This window comes from Equus przewalskii, chromosome 12, assembly GCF_037783145.1.
Source record: "Equus przewalskii isolate Varuska chromosome 12, EquPr2, whole genome shotgun sequence".
Taxonomy (NCBI): Eukaryota; Metazoa; Chordata; class Mammalia; order Perissodactyla; family Equidae; genus Equus; species Equus przewalskii.
The window spans coordinates 2187431-2211270 of NC_091842.1; the positions used below are offsets into that span (position 1 = coordinate 2187431).

The following is a 23840-nucleotide window of genomic DNA, read 5'->3' on the forward strand; positions in this document are numbered from 1 at the left end:
CAGCTGGTCTTGGAATGTCTACACCGTCTCAGTACAGTGCCCAGAGGAGCAGCTCTGATCTCAAGGCACGAGCCTGAGCTTAACAGAAGGCCTGGCCTTGAGGAGCATCCTGAAGAGGGAAGTGATGAGACAGCGGGAGAGAGAGAACAAACACTAAGGCCCAGAGGCAGTGACTGCGGGAGGCTCAGCCCACTCCTCCCACCAGGACCACTGGGACGACGGGGAAGGCGGGGACCCCAGGAGCGTGTGCTCCCGAGATCCCAACACAAATGGAGCCAACTGGCGAAGTGTCGTGTCTCAATGATCCCAAGGGCTCAAAGGAGAAAACATCCTCGGTCTTTCTGCCAGGACACCAGGGAAGGACAGTTCTAAAAACCATTTTCCAGGTTAAATGTGGGAGCTGGGGGGACGGCGGGCTGGCCATACTTACTTGGTGATGGAGGTGGAGGTTTGCGGAAACTTTTCTTTTTTGCCTTCTGAAAGAAAGAAGAAACGCTGTAACGCACGCTAAGCCTTCTCCAGCAGCCAGAATGGCCGCGCTCAAGAAGCAAGGCGTGTTCAGAGCGGGTTGGAGGGGGTGGAAAGGCAACAAGAGAGGAGATGAGCTCAGCGGAGACGCAAGCAAAGTCTGAGTGAAGGAAGGAACGCAGGGCGCGGGAGGCGCCACAGGGAATGTGGTCAGGGCTGCACTGAGGCGGCCTGGCCCCAAGCGCCTGCGTGGCTCCAGCCTAAGCACAGGAGGGAGCGCCTGCTGAGCCTGCCTGAAGAGATTGCCCAACTGTCCTCCCGCCAGCACCAGGTGCTGGGCTGTGACTGTCCCTGAGGGCGGATTCAGCAACGTGAGACCTGTGAAGAAGGCCACTGCGAACCCCACCATGGAGGGAGCGTCCAGCAGAGAAAGGACCCTGCCTGGAACACCGTCTCCTGTGACAAGCATGGTGCCAAACGCAGAGGCAGGCGCCCACCGCTTCTCCTGCTGTGGCTGCAGGCCCGGGCAATGCACAGCCCTCCCGCCCTATCTCCTCACCCGCTTCCCACGGACAGAGAGCCCCGTCCTCCCATCCGCGGAGGCTATGCACCCGCTCCGTGCAGGCTGAACCGTCCCCGGGACACTGGTCTGGACCCCTCCTCCTCCCAGGAGCATCCTGGGCCACATCCTCAGCGGTGCCGAGGGGGAATCCTTAACTCTGAGGAGGGCCCTCTCCAGACAGCGGAGTCGTGCTGCTCCCTGGGGCCACAGAGCGGAGGCGGGACGGGGATCAGCTGGGGCCCCCACAGAGCTCCGTGCTGGGGTCTGGCTACAACCCTATCTGCTGGGAGACACGCTTCCTTTGCTCTTATTTCACATGCACATGGAGTGGCTTCATTTTCTACCCAGCCCAGCTTTGCATACAAACCCAGAGGGGCCAGGCTGGGGGCCAGTCTGCCTCTGGACCCCTGGATCTGCCCACTCCTGCTCTCCTCTCTCCCTTCAGGCCAGCTCCCAGCAGCACGGGGGCTGGGCCACCAGGCCAGGACATCATGCACCTCCAGAGCCACAGCTGCCCAAGGGTCTCCTTCCTCCCACCACAGTGGCTTCCAACTCCCTCACCCTGAGCTCTTCTCGCGCCCTGATGAATCAGGATTGGGGGGTGGAGGGGGGAGTGTGGGCCAAAGCCAGAGGCGGGATAGGAACCTGCCCTCTGCTCAGGACTAACTCTGGATAAACATTGTAAGATTATAACCACAGCTCTGCACACCCAACTGAGGGCTTGAAACTTCCCAAACGCCGAGCAGCGTCTGGAGCTCTTCCTGCAGCTCTAAGCATGGCACGTGTGGGCAAGGACCCACTGTGCGTGTGCAGGTAGAAGTGCAGGGAACAGCACCCAGCCCCGGACTAGCCGCGGCCTCGCCGTCACACTCACCGTCTCAAAGTCAGAGTCAAAGGTAATTGCGGACAGACTGTCATCCCCCTGGAAGAAGAGACGCAAATGTTGAAACCTTTGGGCTCCTGCTTGGCTCCCAGCGGCCCTGCTTACAAAGTGAAGCCAGCTGCGCACGGCCGCCGAGGCGGAAACCCAAGACCAGCGGAGCAGACCCTGCACATGCCGCTCGGGCAGCGGCCAGCCTGTTCAGTCACTGCAGAAGGGACGGGTGGGGGACAGAAAAAAAAACTCCTCCCAGTAGGATCCCTCCCGGGCTGTCAATGTAGCGACAGCATCTCCACAGAATTGCTGTGCACGCTCGATAAAGAAACAGTTCTCGATAAAAGTATTTCATTTTTCACATTGTTTAAATGTTCTCTTATTCCCCTTCGCATCAAAGCACAAGGAATCTGTGACGGTACCCTGGTAAGAACAAGTCAAAGTCATTAAAAACACACATTCATTAACACACGCATTATTTGGGCTTACAAAGTTTCCTTCCTTCCTGCTGCAGTGACGTGCCCCAGCCCAGGGAGTGAAATAAAATCCGCTCCGTCTAACGGCAGTACCAGGGTGTCAGCAAGAGGGGACTTCCCCAAGGGAAGAAGTTTTCTTTTTTTTTTCCTGAAGATTTTATTTATTTTTTATTTTTCCTTTTTCTCCCCAAAGCCCTCCAGTCCATAGCTGCATATTTTAATTGTGGGTCCTTCTAGTCATGGCCTGTGGGACGCCCCCTCTGCACGGCTCGATGAGGTGCTAGGTCCACGCCCAGGATCCGAACTGGCGAAACCCCAGGCCGCTGAAGCAGAGCGCGCAAACTTAACCACTCGGCTACGGGGCCAGCCCCTAGAAGTTCTCTGTGTTAACCCACTTATTCAAGTCTAAATCCTAAAAAAAGAGGAAGCAGAAAAACTTTTAAAATGCCTTCAAAATACTGTAGAGTCGACTTATGATGCCGATACTGGAAGTGAGGACCGAACGCCTCTATTCTGAGCCACAGCGCTCTGTCTGCGGGGGGAGGTGGCGGTGTGCCGGCGAGCTGTGTGTGGCACAGGTGAACCCACATGGCACCACGGGGGGATTTCACTGCTTCCTGAAAAGCACACACATCGTCCACAAGGTTAACCATCAGCATGTGAAGCAACGAGTCTGCGGGCAGTTTGAATTTTTACTAGAACTGTAAGGCTGCGCCACAACGTGGATGAGCTGCCACCGTGACGATTGGGCGCCCTCCACTCGCACGCCTCTTGAACACGGAGTGTCCAATTACAAGCGCGGCGTGACTTGATTTGAGGGACGAGGGGACGGTACTGCGCTCCAAATAAACAGAATCTTTAAAAACATCAGCCACTGTCCTAGATTTCTGATGTCACTAAACAGGTGACATTTTAAGGCATAAGCAAAAAGAGGAAGATTGGCAACAGATGTTGGCTCAGGGCCAATCTTTCTCACCAAAAAAAAACACACACAAAAAACCCAGTGATGGTCCATTCGTTCCTCCTTCTCTAAGTACTGTTCGAGCTGCCACCTGTTTCCAGACTAGATGCACCTATTCATCGTGTGTCAGGAACAGGCAGGGCTCTGGCCGGCCGGCAGTCGCTGGGGGCAGTTCAAGACGGCCAGGAGTGGCTCCACGCCAGCCGTGTGATGTTGGTCATGCCACTGACCCCTCTGAATCTCAGCTTCCTCATTGACAAAGGGGCACACGTTCTCCTACCAAATTTTTAAAAGCGTTAAACACATATATAAACAAACTAAAACACTGGGAAAAAAGACAGAGCCCAGAAAGAGATGCAGGGACACACGGGAATTTGGTGTGTGGAACAAGTCAGGAAGGACAGCAACGCCCCAGGAGCCTCTTCCAGAACGGTGGGCGCAGAGCTTGGAAGACTGTCTCCTCAGCAAACCACCATTTACCAGAGAAAGCTATAAAACAGTCAATCACTGGAAGTTTCTAGAAATTGAACTAAGGGCATACAGCAATGGAGAAAGACTAATTCAAGAACATCCCCTAAGCCAAGGAAGCACAGTGAGAGTCGGGGCGCCCGCCCTGCCAGCTCTGTCTGACAGACACTTCTCCAGAGAGCTCCACGCCAGGTGGGTGCACCGAGACGACAGGGGTGCTGGTGGGGTTGTGGTCCCCCAGCCAGCTCCCAGAAGCTCCCAGAGGCGGCAGGTTAAGACTCCTGGGTCCCCACGCCCCCACCCCCGCGTGCTGGTAGGAGAGGTTGCACGCAGGGAGGAGCAGGCCCAGGCGGAGTGTCACTCCAGGAGAAGCGCAGCACTGTCCCTGCGCCAGTTCTTGCGTGGTGGCACAGAGGTCCTTCCCAGGGGGAGAGACAGACCAACAGCTGTGCCCCAGGGACGGACTTTATTTGCATACAGAGTGGAGAACTCCACCCCTCCCCGATTCCACCAACTAGGACAATGGTGACCTGGTGGGGAGCACCTGCAGGGCCCTCCTAGCTCCAGGATCGGGGCAGTGGAAAGTGAACCGGCAGGGCAGCCAGAAGGCCAACAGGGCCCAGAAGAGCCTTCCTGGGGTCACCGTCAACCTTGAGGGTCAGGGAGGCTGCCTGCGAGCGCTGGACTGCACCCGCTCAGGAAGGGCGTGAGTCCGAGTCCCACTGGCCCTCGGGGCCTCGGCACAACCTCTGACCAAACACTGGCTGAACAATCAACTGCTCTGACCCAAGAGCAGCTCCGAGGAAACCAGGCCTAAGGATGAAACCACACACATCCCTGGAAGCCCAGAGGACCACAGGCACGTCTGAGGGTGCCCTTTCAGGAGAGACGGCCAAGGGAAAACCCAAGTTACTAGCCCCTAGCTGCACGGTGGGCAGAACCACAAACTCCTGAACTGTGATGGTAGCCCCCGAGCCAGCCACCCACCCACCCACACACACACGCGCAAACACGCACACATGCAATGGTAAAGGGTAAGTCTGACTGGCTGAGGGGCTTACACACAACTTCTGACCAACAAGTGGCCTCTGCTGACTCAGGGGTGACCGCTAGGTAGTCCGGCTAAAAGATTTAAACAGGAAAACGGCCTGGACAGTGCCTGCCCTCCAGAGGCTCCTGCCTGGTTTAGAACAGAGCCACGCTCAGCAGAGAGCAGGCCGACGGCTGAGAGGCTCCTAAACGCCCAGAGCACGGCTCCAGTTCTCCCTCGAGCCTGCAGACCCGGGCGCGGGACTAGCTTGTTTTTGCGTCCTCAGAGCCCGACATGCGGAAAGAACTTAACAAATGCTCACGTGTGAGAACATCCACAGCAGCACTGCTTCTAACAGCAGAAAAGTGAAAACAAAGGGGGTAAATGCAGGGAATGGAGAAGTGAAACAGGGGCCCCCACAGGTCAGAGTGTCCAAAATCATGCTCTAGAAAATGTGTGCATATGGGAAAACGCTAACAACAAACTAATCGGCAAAGACTACTAAACAATACAAATACGATCTCAATGTTTTAAAAAGGGTATGGAAAAAAGATGCACTGCGAAAAGACTGGAAGGAAATGTCAGACCGGTTTTCTGCAGGCAGTTAGATTACAGGTAATTAATTTTCCAAATCTTCTCTAATGGGCATGAATTGTTTTTACAGTCACAACGTGAGAGGCCACTTTGTAAAGATGAAGGAGCTGGAACTGAGGCCCGTGCAGGTGCCAGGCCTCCCAGGGGAGGCAGGACTCGGAGCCTTGAGGAACAAGGAGGAAACCTCACCTGCTCCCGCTGCCAGCAGCACTGAGTCAGTCCCTGCTCTGGGTGAACTGTGCACGCCCGGCTCAGCACTCGCGGGCTCGGGGAGAAGGAAGCAGCGTTCCCTCGGTCTGGAACCCTGCAAAGGCCTCCCGCTGTGTCCTGAATAAATTCAAACTCCTTGCATGGCCTGCAAAGATCTCCGTGGTCAGGCCCATGCCCACCTTCCACCCAGGTCCCCCTGCCCCTAACAGATCCCGGAAAGCTTTCTCTGGGGCCCTGGCACACACTGCAGTTTCTCACCTCAGGGCCTTGGCACTGGCTGGTCCCTCTGCTCTCTGACCCTTACCAGACTGCCTGCTTCTTGTCCATGAGATCAGGGCACGTGTGAGCCCCTCAGAGGGCTGTTCCGGGGCACCCCATCTAAAGCAGCCCTCCCCAACCCCCCTCCCTCACAGGGGCCTGTTTTCTTCTCCCCGCAGCACGCTCCTGACATCTTAGTGATCTGTTTATTGCCTGTCCTCTGCCCCCTACACCCTCGCTCTATGGGAATGCAAGCCTACACATCCGCATCGGTATCTCCAGCAGGAAGGCGCACCCAAAACGCACCCAAAACGCTCGGCAAAGGAACGAGCTGAGAGCCGGCTCGCCCTGATCGGAGGGAGTAACCTTAGCGGGCACCTCCTCCAGGAAGCCTTCTCTGATCAGTGCCAGGCAGGGTCCTGTTCCCAGAGCCTGGGGCTTCCTCCCTCACACCCGACTCGGGGTCGTCCCGGGCCCTGGAGGCAGGGGGTGGGCGGACACTTACGCAGTGAGCTCGGTCACCGCGCGGGCCGCGGTCGCAGCCCGGCCTCTCAGGCGCCCAGGGGAGGACGCAGGGTCCGGGAGGGCTTCCCGGAAGCGGCGGCCTGCGCAAGGGGCAGGCGGGGTCTAGAGGCGGCTGGAGGCTGCACTGGGGGGCGGGGGGGGGGGGGCGGCGACGCCATGCCGGCCGCACGCTGGCGGGGGCCCGAGGTCCGCTCTTATGCGGTAACAATAATGGCAGCTGTCACCCGGCGGCCGCCGGCCGGCCCGCCCGCCCGCGCTTACCGTCTCCGAGGCCGACTCTCCGGGGCCCAGCGACATGGCGGCGGCGCTGGCCGGCCGCCCCCTCGGCGCTGCGGGCGCTGCTGTCGGGCTCTGGGGCTGCGCGGAGCCCCCGGCCGCCCGCTGCCTCAGGGAATGCCCGCGCGCCGGCCGCGACCCCGCTGCCATGGCAACGGCGCCGGGCCGCGGAGTCCCGGATGTGGCGGGCGCCGTCCAAGCCGGGCCGACCGTGCGCGTGCGCGGCGGTACCCGCGGGCCGACCCGCAGCGCGCCCAGAGGTGCGGGGGCGGAGAGCCGCGGAGGGGGCGGTGCTGAGCAGCTTACGGAGTCTGCGTCCAGGCTCTTCGCTCCTCCAGGCTCCGCGACGAGGCTGGGAGCTGGTCACCAGCGCAGGACGTTAACAAGTCTTTATTAGGTTGACGTTGAAAGGGACAAGGGGCTGGTGCAGTGTCGCAGGCTGCTAGTTCTGGACGCCTGGCATTCAGAAAATTACCCTCCCTGACCTCTATCCTGGGCTTTAGGGCTCTGATCTAGCCACGGGACAGCAAGACAGAAGAAAAGTTTGCATCGCACTCAATGTGTATCATGATCTCTAGGCGCCCTGGGCTCCAAAGTTCATTTAAATTATTATTAGCAAGTAGAATTTGCTCTTTCTCTTCATCCAGGTCTCCAAGGGCATCTGCTCTGTCCCCCTCACCCTGCTTATTTTTTCCAGCTAGCTGAAATTTATTATCTGCAAGAACATTCCATGGCTAGAATGTAAGCTCTCTGGGGCAGGAGCTTTGCTTTGCTCACGGCTGGATCTCCGTCCTTTGGAACAGGGTCTGGCACACCACAGGTGCTCAATCAATGGGTAGTGGCTATCCCGCGAGTCAGGTCCCTTCTCTGTACCTCTGTTTCCTCGAACATAGAGTGGAAAAAAGGGTTGTTGTGAGGATCAAATGAGTCAATATCTGTACAGTTGTCCCTTTCCAGAGTGAGTGCAATGTGACAGTGTAATTGTTACTATGTGGTGAACGAATGAACGAGTCCTCTCGTCGGTGGTGTAGCAGAAGGAACACCTGTCAGGTTATTAGTGTTCTAGTTCCACCTCCAACACCTACTGCAGGGTCCATGGCCCTCTGTTCGTCAGTTTCCTCATCGTTACAAAACGGGCTGAGCTGCCCCTGGGGGAGGTGGGGGGGGGGGGTTCCCCGGCTGTCTCCTCACCAGCAGGGAAAACTGAGCTGGTTAGCGTCAGGAGCCTGGGTTTTGTAGTCTCACCATCAGTCGTTTATAAAAGGCACCTCTTACCAGGCCACTCACCTGCTTACCAGCTTCAGCTTGCTTTCTGGGGGTGTTGTCCACGTGCCAGGCAAGGGCTTTCGATGCCAAAACTACCTATGTACATGTACCTCTTGCTCCTCTCCCACTTCCGGAGCTCTCCACACATCCTGTCCTTCCTGCTTCTGCTGTGTCACTGTCTTTCCTTTAACTATAGAGACAGTACATGTCCACAGCCTTTTATCTGCCGCTCTGAAAAACCTGTTCCGACCTCAACTCATTTGTCAACAAAAATCTGAGCTGAGGCTATTTATAGTGTTTATTTATTCCACTTGCAGTGTATATTTCACCGCAGAACTGTTCATGCATTTGAATGTGGCATGCTGCGTCAGCCCCTGCTGGGATTGCAATCTCATATAGAGTGTATGTGTACCAGGTAACTTTTCTAAAACCTGAACAATTCTGAATTCTGAGCCGTTTGTCCCCAAAAGTTTCAGGTAAGAAATGGTGGACCTGGATAACGTAGTATTCAACTGGGGAGCTAGAATACCTGGGCTTGGTTCCAAGCTGTGCCAGCCCACTAGCTGTGAGACCTGAGGAGGCTGCCTCTCTGTGCCTCAGTTTCCTCATCTGAAGGGGTGGTAATAGGACCCACTCTCCCAGAGTTGCTGCAGAATCACCTGAGTTAGCATAGTGCCACTGTAAGATGTTTTTTCCCCACAACTGACCAATCAGGCAAATATTAGTATACTCATTTTTACAATGAGGACTCACAAGTCCAGGAAGAGAACTGTGCAGTTCAAATCTTTTCACCCAAATAGTTCTAAGGGTGTGTGTGTGTGTGTGTGTGTGTATCAGGGAGGGTGGTTGTCCCAAGTGGTTCCCCCAACGAAGTCAATGTTCTTAAAGTTTCTTTTTGTAACACCCATAGAAATCCTGCTGTTTCCTCATATATACATGGTGTTTCCCCCAAAATCTTGCTGAAAAACTGACGCTATGGGAAGATGAGCTTTGTTTTTATCCTCTAACTTTGAGAACCTCCAGCACACAGCTGAAGGCCTCTGACGACCCAGTTTCGAGGCCAAAACACCAGAGTTTTGCTCAGTGATGAGTACGCCTGGTTGCGGCACGCGCTTCCCGCCCGCCCAAACGTATGACGCCCCCTTGGCTGGCGAGGCCACGCCCCTTCCTGGAATAGCCCCGCCCTTTCCTCCAGAAGCCCCGCCTTCCGGGCGCAATGCCCGCCGGACGCTCGGGTACGTACCACTGAGAGTCCCAGTGGGGGTGATGGGTCGGGGCGACCGATTTGTCGCTGGCCTGTCCCCAAAGCCTCTCAGCTTGAGCTCATTTCCAAAGTCTTGGCTCTCGGGGCTCCAAGAGTGGCCATCACGGTGGGGCTTTCACGGTTCCGCACACCGGCCATCCCCGTCCTCGCCCCCCTCCAGACCCGGCAGGTGGCGCGGTCGGGGCGGGGCCTGGGCGGTGGGGGCGGGGCCTCGGCGGCGGACGGGCGCGGAGCAGGTGAGGCGCGCGCCGCAGACGGTCTAGGTCGCGGTGGCGCGTCCCGCGGAGTCGGGGACCAGGACCCAGGGCGGGCTGGCCGGGGAGCATCCTGCGGCTGGCGCGCGCGGCCTGGGCCGAGTCCTGACGCGACTGCGGCCACCGGCCCGGGCCCTTTCTGGACCCTCCGGGCGGCCCCGACCCGCGGCGGGTTCCACGGGGAGGGCCCCTTCCGCAGGGACCTAGCCTCGCCCTGGATGGACAGATGGATGCCCCAGCCCAGGCAGACTCACTCGTGACTCCGACAGAGTCACTGGCCACCCTTCCCTCCTGCGAGAGCCCTCCCTGATCACAGGACCGACGCGCTTCCCTGTCCCCTTCCAGGCTGGACACGCGGGTGCACACCTCCCGGCCCTGGAGGGACCGACAGTGGACAGAGCGCCTTCCCCTCCGCGCACACTGCTGGCTGCAGGGTTGTCAGATGCAGACGCCCTGACCCCCAGAAGGGACAGAACAGACAGACACTTCCAGCCCGGACTGAGACGCTCTTCCTCTGTCCGCGTTGGCTGGCCCCAGGACGCACACCCCCCCCCCCCCCCGACCCCGACTCTGGCCCCGCAGCCTAGGTGAGCATCCTGCTGTTCTCCTCCCGCCAGAGCCCAAGGTTGGCAGGCTTTGAGCTCCTGAGGTCTCATGGTTTACACCGGACTCCTTTCCAGCTAGGGTGGCCAGGACTCGGCCCTGCTTACTCTTGACCCCCTCCAGCCCCACCCTGGCTGAGGCTTTGCATCCATCCTGGCAGCTTGGAGCTTCTCTCCGAGAGTTGTTTTCCAGCCGCCTGGCCTGAGGTGAAAGTTCTGGGGCCTGAGCAGGCGTGGGGACTGACTGTGACTAGGGCGGGTGGGGTCTGGCCCTGACATTTCCTTTGTAGGAATCTCCAGCCTCACCATGGACCCAGAGTGCTCCCAGCTCCTCCCGGCTCTCTGTGCTGTTCTGGCAGACCCCAGGCAGCCGGTGGCAGATGACACCTGTTTGGAGAAGCTGCTGGACTGGTTTAAAACGATCACTGAAGCAGGTAAGGGTGAGGGTGCTGCTCTTGACTGTTTCCCCGGTGGCCAGAGGGTGCGCGGGGCTCCCCTGTCCTGGGGAAGGGGTGTCCACCTGGTGTCCTTTCTCCACATCCTGAAGGTTCCTCCCGCCTAATTGCATCAAGCTACAGCCTGAGGGAATGATCAAGAGAGCTTGAGGTTGAAGTTTTTAGCTGATTCCAGCCTTGATGCAGGTCTCCTGTTGTTCAGTTCGTGTTAGATGGCTGCAGAAGGCACGGACAAACTTACCTTGTTGTTCTCATTGCGTTCTTTTGTTTGTTTTAAGAAATCGGCATTCCTTTCTGATTATGAAAGTAGCGCATATTCTTTAAATAAAACTTGAACAACGCAGAGGGGTAAAGAGGAAAATTAAACCACCATTAACGTTTTTATTTACTTCTGGCATTTTTCCCTAACACAGCACGAAGCTGTTTTTCTTATGAAAATGAGATCACAGCGTAAATACAATTTGACGTCTTGCTTTTTCTCTCTTACCGTTATAGTGGGTGTTTCCCCCATGGAACATGTTGATTTTATTGACTGTGCCACTCGCTGTATGAATGGACCGTAATTTATACAATCATTCCACTATTTTTACATGCATTCCTAATGTTTCGTTGTTGTAAATAATGCTGTAATGGCTTTCTTTGTGCCTACATCTTCTTGTGTAAGTGTTTGTCCTCTTGGCTGATAATTGCCTTAGGGTAGATGCCTTGTCATTAATTTCTGCTGTTTGTTACTTACTTTGGTTTACCCTGTTCTTTTATTTGCTTTTTGAGTTGAATATCTCAGTCTTTCTTGTTTCCTAAAATATGCATTGAAGGCTACACAGTTCTCTGAAAGTGTCACTTGAGCTGCACCCTGCAAGTTTTACTATGCGCTATTTTTATTGTAACTTAGTTCCAGGTATTTCATGCTTTTCGTTATGATTTTTCTTTACCCACAAATTATTTATTTATTTATTATCTTTTTTAAAAGATTCTTTCTTTTCTTTTTTTTTTTTTTGGTGAGGAAGATTAGCCCTGAGCTAACATCTGTTGCCAGCCCTCCTCTTTTTGCTTGAGGAAGATTGTCCCTGAGCTAACATTCATGCCAGTCTTCCTGTACTTTATATGTGGGTACGCTGCCACAGCGTGGCTTGCTGAGTTATGTGTCGGTCCACGCCCAGGATCCCAACCCATGAACCTTGGGCCCCCGAAGTGGAGCGTGCAAACTTAACTGCTACGTCACTGCGCTGGCCTCACCCCCACAAATTATTTAAAAGGGTATCTTTTAGACTCATAATATGGAGTTTTTTTCAGTCTTTTTATTATTGGTTTTTAATTTATTTCATTGGAATTAGGAAACATCTGTATTTAGATTCTTTTATGTCTGTTGAGGTTATTATTGCAGCTTAGTATGCAGATAGTTTTTGCCAGTGCCCTATAGATTTCACTATCTGGTATTTTTTTTTGGTATTTGTAAGGCTCAATTGTTGCCTAGTTTGTAGCCAAATTTTAAAAATTATTTTTAAACAGCTTTATTCTAGATATGATTTACATAGCATGGAACTGACCTACTTAAAGTGTATAATTCGATGGTTTTTAATAAATTCGCAAGGTTGTGCGACCATCGCCGCAATCTAATTTTGCAGCATTTTCAGCCCTTTGAAAGAAGCCCAGTGCCCGTTAGCAGTTAATCTCTGCTCCCTCCTGCCCCAGCGTGTACTCAGTTTTCCTTCAAGTTCTACCTGATGGAGGAACGTGGTCTCCACACAAGTTCCTTCGTTCAAGTTTGTGTTCAAGCCTGCTCTGTTCTTGCTCACTTATTTACTTAATTGTTCTTGAGAGATGTGTAAAAATCTTACACTAAGATTGCAGAGTCAGCAGTTTTTCTTTGAAATTCTGTCTTGTTTTTCTTTGTATACTTTGAGGTTGGGTTAGGTCCGTGCAGGCTCGGACTCCTGTCTTCTGAGATTTATCTCTGAGCAGTGACTTTCTCTCTAAAGCACTGGTAACACTCTTTGCTTTGAAGTCAGTTCTATCTGATATTACTCTTGCTGCTGCAGCTTTTCCAAAATTAGGATTTGCCTACGTATCTTTTTACTCTCGGCTTCTCTGCCTTGTCAAGCTTCATCGCTTCTTAGAAACAGACTGTTGCTGGCCTTTGGTTCTTAATTTAATCTGAGCGGCTCTTTCTTTTAACAGACAGGTTAATCTGTTTCATTTGGGAGCTGTTATGTCTGAACCTGTTTTCACCACTTTCTTTTGTGTTTTTTTAATTTCCCATGCCTTGTCTTTGCTCCCTTTTCCTCCTTATCTGCCCTCTTTGGATTGATAAAGCTTTTGTTTTTCTAATCTTTCTTCTGGCTTTGAAGTTATGCATCTCACTTATGTCCTTTAGGGTACCCTTACAAGCAAACTGGATAAAAACAGTGGGAAGTGCGTTAGCATCTCCATCCTCTGGTCCGAGTGTCTTCAATGTGAGGATCTTGGAGCATTCCAAGCCCAGCACAATGTTCCAGGTTTTTGTGTCTGGTATCTTGATTCTATCTTCTTTTTTTTTTTTTTTTTTGAGGAAGATTAGCCCTGAGCTAACTGCTGCCAATCCTCCTCTTTTTGCTGAGGAAGACTGGCCCTGAGCTCACATCCATGCCCATCTTCCTCCACTTTATATGTGGGACGCCTACCACAGCATTGCTTTGCCAAGCGGTGCCATGTCCACACCCGGGATCTGAACAGGCAAACCCCAGGCCGCCGAAGCGGAACGTGCGAACTTAACCACTGTGCCACCGGGCCGGCCCCTCTATCTTGTTTTAAAACCCTTCAAAAGTTATTTATTGTTAGTTTTCGAAGTCAGTGCCTATCTGGGTTTTCCCACGTGTTTATTGGTCTCTGCCTCTTGCTTCTCTCTTCTTCACGCTGTCCTTTTTCCTTCTGACTGAGCCGTATTCTTTGGTAGTTCTTTGAGCACCAGCCTCTCCGTGGAAGCTCTCCCCGCCTTTCCCCCCATCGGTGCTTTTGAACGACAGCGTGGGTGAGTGTAGAAATGTTAGATGCCAGGTCTAGAAGGGAGGTACTCTCGCGTCAAGTACTCTCGGTTTAAGAAAAAAGTATGCACTGGAGAGGTGAAAATGGTCTCCTGCTTTAATCTGTGTTCCTTTTTTCTAATGGGTGAGACAGAGCATCTTTTCAGGTTTGTCGGCCGTTTATATTTCCTGTCCCCATCCTTTCCCTGTTGTGGAAGTGTTGGCTTTCTGGCGTGTCCCCCGTCGTGGAGTGACAGTTAGGAATCCTTCGCTGCAAGCGTTTTCTCCCAGTTAGACGGGAAATCTCACAGCTGGAGAGAGAAGGGGCCTGGGAGTCATTAGAAGAGCAGTCGTTCGGGCAGACGGGCAGCGGTGCGCCCCCGGTGACACGCCCCCCGGCTGGGCCTGTCTCCAGGGTCCAGCCTGCAGTTGCTGCAGGAGAATCCCTGCCTGGTGGAGTTGCTGTGCCACGTGCTGAAGCCCCAGGGCCTGAGCGCCAGAGTCCTCTCCTTCTCCCTCCACCTCGCAGGGGTGTTTGCGGCCCAGGAGAGCTGCTTCCAGTATCTTCAGGTGAGCCTGGGCCTCCCACCTTGTGACCCGCCCAGGGGCGCACGGCTCTTCCCCTGCAGGCCCGTAAAGCAGGGGTGGCTGTCACGGTCCCTCCGTCTCTGAGACGCGCCTTGCCCCTGCGTCTGAGTGTGCCGCAAGGTTTTGCTCCCGAGAGGGAGCCCCTTTGAAAGCCCACTGGGAGTGACGTTGGGTGGAGGGGTGAACTTTTTGGAATGAGACGGAACTGGGGTGCGTTCGGCTCTGACGCTTAACCCGCTGGAGGGCCTCGCCCGCCTCCCTGAGTCCCCTGACCTCGGTTTCTCCCTGTGACGGAGAGGAGATCGTGCGTGTCCCATGGGTGTTGTGAGGATTAACCAGGTGCCCAGTCTGGCACATAGCCTGTTGGGTGAGTGAATGACTCCTGAGAATTTCTACATAGCCCCAAGGCATGGGAGCGTGGAGCCCCCCAAGCTGTGTGTCGTGCAGCTTCCCACACCCCTGCGTGGGCCCAGCTGGGCTCACGAGGTGACGCCTGATGCCGGCCTCTCTGGCCCTACCAGTCACAGCGATGGCGTCTCTGGGCACCTCACAGCCCTGCCAGGTTGCGTGGAGGCACGCCTGCCTTCTCTGACCCCCTGTGCCAAGAGCCCCGGGGAGGCCGTGCTGTGATGGAGCCTCTGGGAGAGAGGACAGCAGGAGGGAGGGATGTGTCCTCCCAGTGCCATTGGGATGCCATCACGGGTGCTCCTCAGTTCAGCCGTGCAGGCTCTGGGGACGCAGCCCAGCGCCAGCCCACTGTGGGACAGCCTTTCTGGGATCCTGTCTGTCGCCTCGCTACACTGAAGTGTGTTTTAGGGCGTAACTTTGTGCTTGCTGTCCTCCCATGCGGTGATCCCGCCTGGCCTGTGGTGTTTTGCAGTTTATAAAGCACTTCAGAGTTTGCAAGATCGCTTTCGTGTTATCCTGGAAGCTGCGGCCAGTAAGCAGACCAGGAGTCTGTGTCTCCGGTTCCTGGATAAGGAAACGGAGGGCTCAGCGTGAGGACCCCGCAGATCTGGCGGAGCTCACTCTGAACGCTGGAAGTCTGACCGTTTGCGTGACTTGTCCACTGCCTGCTTCTCCGAGAGCGAATTCTTGGTCCCCAGCACGTGGCTCCTCCTGCTGTGTTGGCTTCCTGGGGACTTTGTTGTCCCATCCCTGCTTCTCCATCTCCTCCTTTTCCTTCCCTGGGGCCGCCGGGCCTTGGGGGCTGGAAAGGCTGCTGGCTGCCCCCCCGTCTGGTGGTCCGTCCCCGTGTGCCGGGACGAGGGCTCCAGGCTCTGAGTCGTGGGGAAAGCTTGCTCTCCTCTCTCCGGGGCCCACAGCACGGGGTCAGCCTCCCGTCCCCTTTTCACCCGCTTCTTCACAGGCTCCCAGGTGGTCTCGCAGCCCCTCGTCAGCCAGCTGCCCAGCACTGGCCCTGTCTGCAGTGCACAGTGTCTGGGCAGGGGACGTGCCCGCAGTCTACTTGAGGGCTCCCATTGGCTGTGAGCTACCCCCAGGGAGGGGCTATCACTTTGAGAGGGTCCTTAGGTGACAGCAGATCCCGCAGAGGGCTCCCCGGGGAGCCGCCAGCAGCAGCACCCCCGGGGCTCACGGCCATTGTAGAGTAGACGTCTAGCCTGGAGCGATTGTAAGCGTGTCTCCAAGGCCCTATGTCCTGTAGCCTGGAGTCTGAGATGGTTGGAGCGTTCCTGTCCCTTGAGAGTGAGACGAAGCTGAACAGGATGTCCCAAGGCCTGGCCTGCCCTGGGCACGGGCTCTGCCCAACATTTCCACCGTGGAGACGGGCAAGGCTCAGAGCAAACAACCACACCAGTGAGGGCTCTGTTAGTAAGAGGTGGCACCGGGGTTTCCTGCTCATGGCGGGAAACGTAGGACAGCGTGCATGTGTGACCATGGACGTCCATAACCCTGTGGGGACTGAGTGGGGGGTTAGCCGCTGCCAGCCAGTGGGTAGGCTTCACGGGGGCATTGAACTCCCAGCTGGGTTGTAAAGGGTTTGAACGTGGGCGGGGGCAGGGCAGGCCTGGCACACCAGGCCCGCTGGGGCATCGGGGGTAGGGGGGCGCCTGGAGGAGGTGGGTGCTGACAGGCCCATGTGCCAGGCTCAGGAGTCCAGTAGGCCCTGGAGGACCACTGGGGTCCTCGAGTTCAGAATCTCACGGTCAGAGGTGGGCCGTTGGCAGGGAAGCTGGTGGTACTGTTGTGGGGGGATGATTTCTGAATAAGCGGTAACAGGATAGATGGGCCTTTACTTAAAACCCTGTCCTTCTCCCAAAGCTCTGTCCCCTTGAAGGCAGACTTGACGGTGCTGTGGCCACCCTTGGCTGGCGCTGGTGGCCAGCCACCACCTCCCCAAAGCACAGCTGCCGCGGGTGTGGGGTCTCTTTGTATCAGCAGCGCATGAGAAAGTTCCCCAAGTGCCTCAACAGGACGGCCGTCCCCGATCTGCCTGTCCCCTGCAAACAGGCCCGCGTCACCGCTTCCTTCTCTGCTTCCCAGCAGGCAGAGTTGCTGCCCGGGCTCTTTGGGGAGGCCGGACCCCTCGGCCAGGCAGCCTGGAGCGCCCCCACCGTGCGCAGCGGCTGGATCCAGGGCCTGCGCTCACTGGCACAGCACCCCAGCGCCCTGCCCTTCCTGGCCGACTGCGGTGAGTGCCCTGCCCGCCCTGCCCGCCATCTGTGGCCCCCTGTGGCTGATGCTGTGTGCCCCAGGGAAAGCACTGGACCTTGCTGGGCCTCGTGCTCTCATCTGTAGAACTGTCTATGATCTCACAGGGCTGTTGTGAGGAGCTCACGGGGTGATGGGGGTTAGAGGCCCCTCGAGGGTGTTACAGTGGCCTTTGGCTCATAGGTCAGACCCAGCAGCTAGGGTGGCCGTGAAACTAATTGGAAGGAATCAGAAGCTTCCAAGGGTCTAAGCTGCTCACCCCGTGAAACTCCGGTGTGGTTCCCTTGCCTCTGCTCAGAGGGGAGGCTGGGGCCTCTGAGGGTGCCTCCTGCAATCGGCCTTCCCCTGCGGTTCTGAAGTCCCAGCTTAAAGCCACTCAGTGGTCTTAGCATCTCTGCTGTCTGCCTCCGATGCCGTTCCAGCTGATCCCTGTGTTCTTCTCTCCTCACCCCTTGTCCACCCCCAGGTACCCTTGACACCATCTTCTCCCTGCAGGGAGATTCCAGCCTGTTTGTGGCCTCGGCCGCCGGGCAGCTCCTGGTGCACATCCTGGGCCTGTCCCTGCAAGGCCCAGCTGAGGGACCCCCCAGCCCGCAGGCTTGTGACTGGCCAGTGTGTGCCCAGAAGATCGTGGGTCACATTGAAGGATCACTGCGCTCTATGGCCACCCCGCAGGTCACGCAGGCCCTCAACGTCCTGACCACCACCTTCGGGCACTGCCACGGCCCTTGGATGCAGGTCCTTTGGGAGCGGCTGAGTCCCCTCGTGGCCTGTCTGCTTCAGGAAGACCCCCTCCCAGCCGCACACTCGCTCGTGGACCTCCTCCTCAGCGTGGCCCGGTCAGCTCCCCGGGGCGCAGCTGGGGGCGGGTGGAGGGGGCGCGGCTGCTGCACCTGGGGCCCGTCCCCTTGGCTCCCGAGAGTGCCACCTCATCGAGGGGCCCTGGAGGGCATCTGAAGGCCCGCACACCTAGGCGGGGCCTTCCATCCGAGCTGGGCCTTGGTGCCCGGGACAGAGTTGTGATTTTCTCTCTCCCGGGTCCTTCTCTGCAGCTCTCCCGTGTTGAGCTCCTCTGACTGTGGCCTGTGGGAGACGTTGGCACAGACCCTGCGCCGTCTGAGTCCCGCACAAGCAGGGCCTCTGGCTTTGGGGATCCTGAAGCTGCAGGACTGGTGAGGATTGGGGCTCATTGTGTGCAGGCAGGCAGAGAGGTCTCGAGTGTCCTCAGGGAGCTCCTGGAGCTGGAGAACAGTCAGAGCCATGTCCAGTGTGGCCGTGTTGGGGTGCGGCCTCTGCACTCTCCTTGGTGACAGGAGGACTTTTTCCGACAAGAGCTTTATAGGCTCCGTGGAGATAACAGTCAGAGTCACTCTGCCCGGAGCTGGGCCTGCTCACTCAGCTGCCCTCTGTCCCCGTCCCTAGCGGCCTTAGCTTGCAGATCCTGCATAGGCACTGTGTGCACACCACTGGGCTGGGTACTAGGGGCTGTGGGACAGTAGAGAGAGACACCTGTAGGTGGGAGCAGCTGGACAGCTCCCTGGAGCTGAAGGGATGCGCCCTGCCTGGAAGGATGGGTGGGGTCTGGAGAGGTGTGGAGGATCAGGAAGTCATCCCAGGGTTCCGGGTTGGCCTGGGCCAGGTGAAAGTGGCCTTAGGACCCACCCCCCAGAGGGGCTGGAGGTCCTGTGTGAGCCCAGCTCTGGGCTCCAGGGTGTCTGGATGCTCTGAGAGAGGGAGTGGTCTGAGGGTGGAGGGAAGGATCGGGCAGCCAGCCTGGAAGGCGAGCTCTGGGCCAGCTTAGCCTCCCAGCCCAGCCTGGGCCCAGGTGTGCGGCAGGACCATCTTCCAAGATGTGGGAAGGGACGTCTCCCTGCCCCATGGCTCCGAGCGGGCACCGCCCATCGGGCAGGTCTGGTCAGACCTGGGGGCTGCTCCTGGGGCCCAGGGAGGCGCTGTCTAGCAGCTGCCATGGAGTTGCATGCCAGCGGCCTGCAGTGCCGGCCCCGGTGCCTGCAGGGAAGCTGTTTCTCAAGGGGCATCTGGATCCCAACACCTCCCCTTTGCCCAGACTTGCTGGGGATGTTACGTGGGCAGACAGCCCACCTGGGGGTTGGGGAGCCCGCTCACCATGTCCTCTGTCCTCAGTCCACAGGCACTGAGGGCCCAGGCCTTTGGTGTCCTTCTCCAGCCCCTGGCCTGTGTCCTGACAGCTGCCGATCAGGCCCCCGGACCCCCAGGTACGCTGCCTGGGAAGGGTGGGCAGACCAGGAGAGCAGGATTCTGGGGTCCTGAGTGTGTCCTTGCGGTCGGCGCAGGCTGATGGGCCGCAGGGCGCCCGGCTCGCCACCCCCAACTAAGAGTGAAGGTGGCGGGGTGTAGGCCGTCGTCCCAGGTGTGGCTTTGCCACTCACGTCTTCATGTCCCCACCCCGGAGTCAGTGGGCAGCATCGTCGCCCCCGTTGGGCATGATGGTGGCCCTGGAGTGGCTGGCTTCGTCCCCACCCCAGGCCTTGGTGGTCAGTGGTCACTGTGGGCTCGAGCCACATGGTTGTTCCTGACCCAGAATGGTCACGTGGGCCTGGCACTCATCCTCCCAGAGCCGTCTGGATTCTGGGACGGGCGAGTGGGTTTCCTCCTCTGACTCGTCTTGCTTCAGCTGCACGATGTGTGGAGGATTAGAGATGGGACCCAGGCACGCCATATGGCTGGCGGACGCCCGTGTCAAGCGGAGGGCTGACCTCCTGGCTAGTGGGACCCGGCCAGGAACAGGCTGCAGCGAGAGCTGGGAGTCAGTTTCTCGAAAGCCCTACGCACAGGCTCAGACCCAGCTCCGGCTGTCCAGACATCCCCCTGGACCAGCCACCTGCTTGGAACCGTTGGTCCTCGTCTCTAACATGGAGCAGTGGCCTCGGGGTTGGTGACCGGTGGCAGGGCCTATGCTGGTCACGCAGGAGGTGCCCGTTAACCTGGTACTGTTTCTGGTTTGGCCACCAGGCTTGCCGGAGGGGACCACGGGTGACTCGGTGACAGTGGACACACTCCTCTCCTCCAAGTCAGCCTGTGCCGGTCTCCTGTGCCAGACCCTGGCCCACCTTGAGTTGCTGCAGCCGCTGGTAGGTGTGGCCCTGGCCCGCGTCCACACCGGCAGTGGCGCTCGAGGCCTGCACTGACCCTCCCTTCTCCCCCCAGCCCCAGCGTCCCTCGCCCTGGCCCCAGGCGCCACTGCTGGGGGCTGCGGTGACAATTCTGCGCTTCTGCAATGGCTCGGCAGCCCCTGCCTCTGACGTGGGGGGCCGCCTCTGTGCGATCCTGGCGGGCTGTGTCCGGGTCCAGCGAGCAGCCCTCGATTTCCTGGGGGCACTGGCTCAGGAGACAGGTGAGTAGGGGTGCGTTCTCGTGCAGCCCGGCGTCAGGCAAGACCCCGCCACGCTTTCCTGGCTGCCGGCCTCTGGTGTCTTCTCGGGGGATTCGGCTGACCTGGGGGTTCTGTCCCCTGACTCCCTCCTGTGCTGGGGAGGCCCCGGGGTGGAGGTGGGGGTGCTTCACCCGTCCGCGTCTGCCTCAGGCCCCCAGGAGTTGGTGACACAGGTGTCTGCTGTCCTCCTGGAATACCTCAGGAGCCCCGACTCCAGCCCCACGGTACGGGCACGGGGGCCGGGGGACAGGAGGGAGGTGGGCAGAGGGACCCCCGTGGGCCTCTTGGAGCGGGGCTTTCCCTGGGGCTGGAGTCGCTTCGTGACGCGAATTTTGAGGGGCAGGCGCACGGGGTGAGGCCTGGGTGCGGGGGCTGCGCTGTGGAAGCAGGGAGGGGGTCCCGTCTTCTCCTGGGAATTCTCGAGGAGACAGTGAGCCGGAGCCATGGGGGCCCTGCACTTGGGGTCCAGACTCACTGACATCTCCTGCAGACGTGCTCATTCTCCCACCCACGGCTGAGCCAGGTGTGGCGGGCGCAGTGTCAAAGCCACTGGGAGGGCCGCAGGGGGACTCAGGCGAAAGGCCTGGCAGGCTCCTGGGCCTTGTGGAGGAGTTGCCCTGGCGTGCCCCGTGTCTTGGTGCAGACATCCCGTTTCCCCAGTGGTGGGGGTCCCGGCGACAGCTGCCTTCTCCTCCCTCATGTCTGGGATGCCAGTTCTGCTGCTTCCAGATGCTTCCGCCTCATAAAAATGAAGCCCAGCATTCCCTTCTCCCTGCACCTGTCCCCATCTCGCACCCTGGGGCGGGGGCAGGAGAACAAGAGGCTGATGGGGGGCAGCTCACCCGTCGTGGCCCCACAGCCTTGTCCTGCCCACTGCAGGTCCTGAAGAAAGCCTTCCAGGCCACGCTCAGATGGCTCCTGAGCTCCCCCAGGGCCCCCGGCTGCTGCGATCTGGACCCCGACACCCAGCTGTTCCTCAGAGGTAATCCTGGCCCCTGCCAGCAGTAAACTAAGGGAGCCGTCGGGGAGGAGGCAGCTGGGTGCTGGGTGGGAAGGCCCAGGTGGCCCTGAGGGGTGGGGACGCAACCCTGGCCCCTCTGAGCCGCTCCTCCTGCTCCAGAGCTGCTCCCTGTGCTGCGGAAGCGTCTGTGCAGCCCCTGCTGGGAGGTGAGGGACTCGGGCCTGGAGTTCCTGACTCAGGTGACCAGACACTGGGGAGGTGAGTGTGGGGCAGTGGGGCTGACCCGGCCTTGACGTGCCAGTCGCCTCTTGTTGGCTTTGGGAACCCGGGCCCCCTTGGCTGACCTCAGGGGAGCAAGGGGAGGCTGCGGGCTCAGCCCTTGGTCACAGCTGGTGGTGGCCCCTTGGACCCCCAGGACAGGCCGGCTTCAGACACGCGCTCCTCGCGTCAGAGGTGCCCGAGCTCGCCGAGCAGCTCCTGCGAGACCCTGAGAGTTACGTCCGTGCAAGCGCGGTGACCGCTGTGGGCCAGCTGTCCAGCCAGGGCCTGCACGCCACCGCCGCCAGCCCAGAACAGCTGGGGGGCCAGAAGGTAGGAGGCGGCAGGGCCCATGCCAGGCAGCCCCCACCACAGCCGTCCGTGTGTGTATCTGTCTGGTGCCCACAGCATAGCAAGTCAGCCACCTGGGCGTGGGTGGGGACCAGGGTGCTGTCGGGATGTCCCCTGGGTCTGTGGCCCAGCCCCCAGGCACCCCTGTCACTTGGACATGGTCACCCCATCTGACCGAAGAGAGGAGAGGGCCGAGGGGCTGTGGCCTGAAGGAGGCAGAGCAGACTGAGCCCAGCCCTCCACGCCCCTGCCCATCAGGAGCCCCGGCCCCACCGACTCTCCTCCCGCTCTGTCCTGCAGGAGAGCCTGCTCGCGGAGCTGCTGCACGTCCTCTCCACGGACTCGGAGGGCTTCCCCCGGAGGGCCGCCATGCAGGTCTTCACCGAGTGGCTGAGGGACCGCCATGCCGACGTGGCCGAGGACACGGAGCAGTTTGTGGCCAGGGTGCTCCAGGCGGCGAGCCGGGACCTGGACTGGGAGGTCCGGGCGCAGGGCCTCGAGCTGGCGCTGGTGTTCCTGGCACAGACGCTGGGCCAGCCCAGTGCTCGCTGCCCCTACGCTGTGGCCGCGCCCCAGGCGACCCCGCCCGGCCCCCTGGCCCAGGCGCTGCGGGCGCTCAGCCGAGTGCGGCTCTTTGAGTTCGCCTTCCGTGCCTTATTTGACTGTGACCGGCCCGTGGCCCAGAAGTCCTGTGACCTCCTCCTCTTCCTGAGGGCCCAGGCCACTCCCTCCGGCGGCCTTCAGGAGGCCGAGGGCAGCCCTGACGTGGTCCCTGTGGAGGCCGCCCTGCAGAGGTGGCGGGCGGGTGAGCAGGGCGAGCCTCTGGGGGACCTGGAGCCTGAGGCTGTGCTGGCCGTGCTGAGGTCCTTGGACCTAGAGGGCCTGCGGGGTGCGCTGGCCGAGAGCAGCGACCACGTAGAAAAGAGCCCTCAGTCACTCCTGCAGGACATGCTGGCCACCGTGGGCGTCCGGGGGGAGAACCAGGCCGACTGCTACTGAGACAGCCCAGCGGAGGCTGCCCAGCCCCTGCTGCTGCCCTGCGTCCCTTCCTCCAGCCTGGCCTGGCTGCACAGGGGGCCCTCAGGGAAGCCAGGACCTCGCGAGACCAGCGAGGTCAGAGAGCCCGCATTTCGATGTATTATTAAAGAAGTGGCTTATTTTCTACTCAAAATCTGTGGCGTTTGACAGTGCCTCTTTTGAGTCAGGCTGTGTTCTAACACTGTCCAGGGGGAGGCCTCGGCCTCGTGGGGTTTGGAAGAACGTCAGGAGGGACCCCTCCGCAGGACAGCCACGTGCTTCGTGGGTGTGTGTTGGCGGAACGGGTCTCCACCTGGACCCTGCTGTGCCCGGTGAGGCCCAATGGTCAGAGAGAAAACACTTGAGGCTGGAGAGTGTCTGGCCTTGGACCCTGCCCCTAAGATAGTGACCCCGAGTCCGACCAAGGCCAGGTTTCCCGCCCTGAACCCCCAGGATCACCCTGAGCTTGTAGCAATTCAAAGCCCGCCGTCTCGACTGAGCAGGTGGAGCTGCTGGTGGTAATGATGGGGAGTTGAGAGCCAGGCTGGTCCCCAGGGGACCAGACAGCTACACCAGGCCCAGCTCCGCGTTTCCTGGCCCTGGGGCCCTGGGCGAGGCACTTCTCTCAGAACCTGTTTCCCCGTCTGTAAAGTGGGGATTTCACCATTTGCCTCCCACAGATAAGTGCCCTAATGTTCTGAAGCACCCGTGTGGTCAAAGGAGAAATCTCAAGAGAAGTTAAAAAATGTTTGAACTAAAGATGAAAATGCAGCTTATCAAAATTTGTGCCATGCAGGAGAAGCAGGACCTAGAGGGAAACTGACAGCATAGAATGCACATACGAGAAAAGAAGATGCCTCTAAAATCAGTCATCTAAGCTTCGACTTTAGGAAACTAGAAAAGGAAGAGCAAAAATAAGTCCAAAGTAGAAGAAAAGATATAATCAAAGAGCAGAAATCAATGGCATTGAAAACAGAAAATCAATAGAGAAAGTCATCTAAACCAAGAGCTGGTTCTCGGAAGAGATCACTAAAA

General features: G+C 58.2%; 2 protein-coding genes across 59 annotated transcripts in view; one reads left to right on the plus strand and one right to left on the minus strand.

The window, feature by feature from the left end:
• IQCE (IQ motif containing E) overlaps window positions 1-6995 on the minus strand; it is a 45905-nt gene extending 38910 nt beyond the window's left edge. For 7 of the 42 annotated variants that reach the window (XR_011524310.1, XM_070566196.1, XM_070566193.1 and 4 more), the window contains exons 1-2: window positions 6688-6875; window positions 431-476 (exon numbers count right to left, since the gene is read on the minus strand). Coding sequence is in view for 14 of the 42 variants with exons in the window: in XM_070566196.1 (XP_070422297.1) it covers window positions 431-476; window positions 6688-6852 (211 nt within the window). In the remaining 28 variants the exon portion in view is untranslated. Of the gene's footprint in view, window positions 1-430; window positions 477-1900; window positions 1953-5622; window positions 5789-6406; window positions 6605-6687 lie in introns of those variants that run through there. The other 35 variants (XR_011524315.1, XM_070566192.1, XM_070566185.1 and 32 more) reach the window with 26 other exon arrangements.
• A 2188-nt stretch (window positions 6996-9183) lies between these two features.
• Window positions 9184-22959, plus strand: BRAT1 (BRCA1 associated ATM activator 1). Of its 17 annotated transcripts, none has more exons than XM_070566162.1 (16): window positions 9184-9203; window positions 9832-10073; window positions 10167-10295; window positions 10379-10522; window positions 13958-14112; window positions 16636-16783; window positions 17270-17642; window positions 17856-17975; window positions 18949-19040; window positions 19798-19916; window positions 19993-20179; window positions 20369-20442; window positions 21098-21200; window positions 21339-21437; window positions 21595-21770; window positions 22089-22959. In XM_070566162.1, the coding sequence occupies exons 4-16, from the start codon at window positions 10396-10398 to the stop codon at window positions 22785-22787; spliced, it is 2472 nt and encodes an 823-aa protein (XP_070422263.1). In that variant the 5' UTR covers window positions 9184-9203; window positions 9832-10073; window positions 10167-10295; window positions 10379-10395; the 3' UTR covers window positions 22788-22959. The 17 variants fall into 17 exon arrangements, with proteins under 17 accessions (XP_070422263.1, XP_070422267.1, XP_070422262.1 ...); XM_070566161.1 differs by lacking the exon at window positions 9184-9203 and adding an exon at window positions 9333-9468; XM_070566167.1 differs by lacking the exon at window positions 9184-9203 and adding an exon at window positions 9333-9468 and having other exon boundaries at window positions 16639-16783.
• Window positions 22960-23840: the final 881 nt, after the last annotated feature.